Genomic DNA, 2356 nt, shown 5'->3' with positions numbered 1-2356 from the left:
AAGCTAGATTATCTTAAAGTCTTTTCCACCCTGAACCATTCTGTGATTCTATGGTCTCAAGTTCCTTTCCAACCCAAACCATTCTATGACTCCATGATATGCTGCTCTATTGGTTTTCTCTTGTTCCTTTTGCCTCCCCTGTGAGTACTTGGTAGATGAAGGGTGGGAAGTGCACCCACGAAGACCACACACTGGAGGTTAGGCTGTGAGAATCGCCCTGTCTCTCTGGTTCCCATGGCTGCCTTCATGTCCCATCGCTGTATTTTTAGGGATTTTCAGGTTTCTGTGATGTTTCTGGGACCTCTGTTAAACTGGGAATGTTTTTATCCTCTTGCAGACGTGGCTGGATCCTGCCAAAGAAATAAAGAAACAGGTTCATGGTAAGTAGAGGGAATGGATCGTGTGGATGTGTTTGTTCCTCCCTTCTTCCCTAAATAAGCGTGGCTTTGGGGGGCATCCCAGGGGGCTTAAGGAGGGTGATATTTCAAGTGAGGGTGTCTGGCGGGGATCAGCACAAGTTCAAGCTGTGTGTGCATCCTTTGCCTTCTTCCTAAGTACTTAGTGATGCTCAAGGTTTAGGAAGAGATGTCATTTCCTTGGGAAGACACAGCTTGGGGTGTGTTCCGCCTGTGCAAATCCACAGTGTCCTTGCTACCATGCGACCCTGGAACAGGAGATCTGCTCCTTGTTGGAGGATGGGAAAATAGGTGCCAGTGGGAACAGTGCAAATCTCAAAGAAGCTTGGGAGAGCCTGAGGAAAGCTGTGTGCTGTAGCAAGGTTTGATGCACTCGGAGGCTCTTTTGGGGTCCAAATAGGGGCACTGGAATGATAAATAGCTTGAGTAGTATCAGGGCAAATACCAGATGCTCTCTAAAGCTGTACTTTAAGGTCTGCTGGCGCTGAATTAGTTCAAGATGAAGGTAGTGTCAAAGTTAAATAAATTGTAAAGGCTTTTGTGTTCTCTCAGGAGCAAACCTGGCTCCTTTGGAAGTAAAATACTGTTTTATGATTGTAAAATATTGTTTTATGAAAGTGAAATACTGCTTTATGAAACTGGAATACTGGTTCACAACAGTACAATACTGTTAGATGTCCTGGAGGGGTGCAGAACAAAGCGTGTCCTTAAGTGCAGATGAGGGGGGAAGTGCTGCAGGGCTGTGGAGCAGGAAAAGCTCCTGCTCTCATCAACTTCTCTTTGAGTTGATAGCACTCAAAGGGCAAGAGCTGCTCAGGCTGTGCTGTGCAGGTAGGATTCAGTAAGTAAGTGTAATGAGCAACCAGTTCCCTGTGGAATCTGGTCCCCTGAGATGGATTGAGTGGCAAATGTATACATTCAGTGTATGTTGAATGTATGTATGCACATGTGTACACCACTGTCTGCTGGTTTAGGTAACCTCTGCTACCTAAAATGTCTTCTTGGAATAACTTGGTTTGAGCTGTGTGTGATGAAAACAACATGCCTTGAGTTTAATCCCAGTTGTGGCGTTGCATAAGCTCTAAATCCATGAATGCTACATCCCCCCTCTTCCCTGGTTGAGATTGGGATCAGTCTCTGAGCAAGTCAAGCACAGGGCTGTGTCCTCTTGCTGAAGGAAACATCATGTTGGGCAAGTGTTAAAGGGGGAAGTTGTAGCTGTGGGAATTACTCTGAGTGCTTAATGGGTCAGGACTATTTTCTGTGGGTAAATGGGTTTCTTTTCCAGAAAATGAGAGCATCTCCAGTCACCTGGACTGTCCAGACCACTTATAATGCCAGTTCTAGGTGGGATTATGGGGATTCTTGCTCCAGTTAGTGCTTGTACAAGATTTGTTGTATTGAAGCATTTAGGTCTAGGCTCGTAAAGCTCTTCCTGTCTCAGTGCTGGTTGCATCCAGAGATTGATTCTTGTATTGTGCTGAGTTTAACCTGACTGTCATGAAGCTGTTGTGGGGTGTTTATTCTTCTCAAACTCTTCTTTGTAATTGCAGGAGGCCCCTGGGATTTTACCTTCAATGTCAAGTTTTACCCTCCAGACCCTGCGCAGCTGACAGAGGACATAACCAGGTGAGTTCCCTCAGCAAAGCACTGAATATTGGGTAGAAAGTGTTAACATTTGTGTGCTTTTCCATCCTTCAGCAAGGAGATCTGTTGTCTTATTAGTTTGGAGGGGTTGGTTGGTTGGTTTGGAGTGGATGTGTGGGATGCTTCCGCTCTCCACTGAGGTCCACATGTATAAAGCAGCATCATTTACAGTCCTGGCCTGCAGGGGTTTGTATAGAAGAGTCAATTTTTATTTAAAAATTGTATGCTTGTATGTTGGGGTGCAGCCCCAGAGTGTGAGCAGCAGCTCAGGGAGGGGATCCTGCCCCTCTGCT

General features: G+C 45.8%; 1 protein-coding gene across 1 annotated transcript in view; it reads left to right on the top strand.

Moving 5' to 3' along the window:
- EPB41 (erythrocyte membrane protein band 4.1) overlaps positions 1-2356 on the top strand; it is a 46971-nt gene that overhangs the window by 8713 nt on the left and 35902 nt on the right. The window contains exons 4-5 of the mRNA XM_010022431.1: positions 338-380; positions 1970-2045. Of these exons, the coding sequence (XP_010020733.1) occupies positions 338-380; positions 1970-2045 (119 nt within the window). The remainder of the gene's footprint in view (positions 1-337; positions 381-1969; positions 2046-2356) is intronic.

Source organism: Nestor notabilis, unplaced genomic scaffold (genome assembly GCF_000696875.1).
Source record: "Nestor notabilis isolate BGI_N333 unplaced genomic scaffold, ASM69687v1 scaffold15239, whole genome shotgun sequence".
Taxonomy (NCBI): Eukaryota; Metazoa; Chordata; class Aves; order Psittaciformes; family Psittacidae; genus Nestor; species Nestor notabilis.
This window is presented reverse-complemented; position numbering and strand designations above follow the sequence as displayed.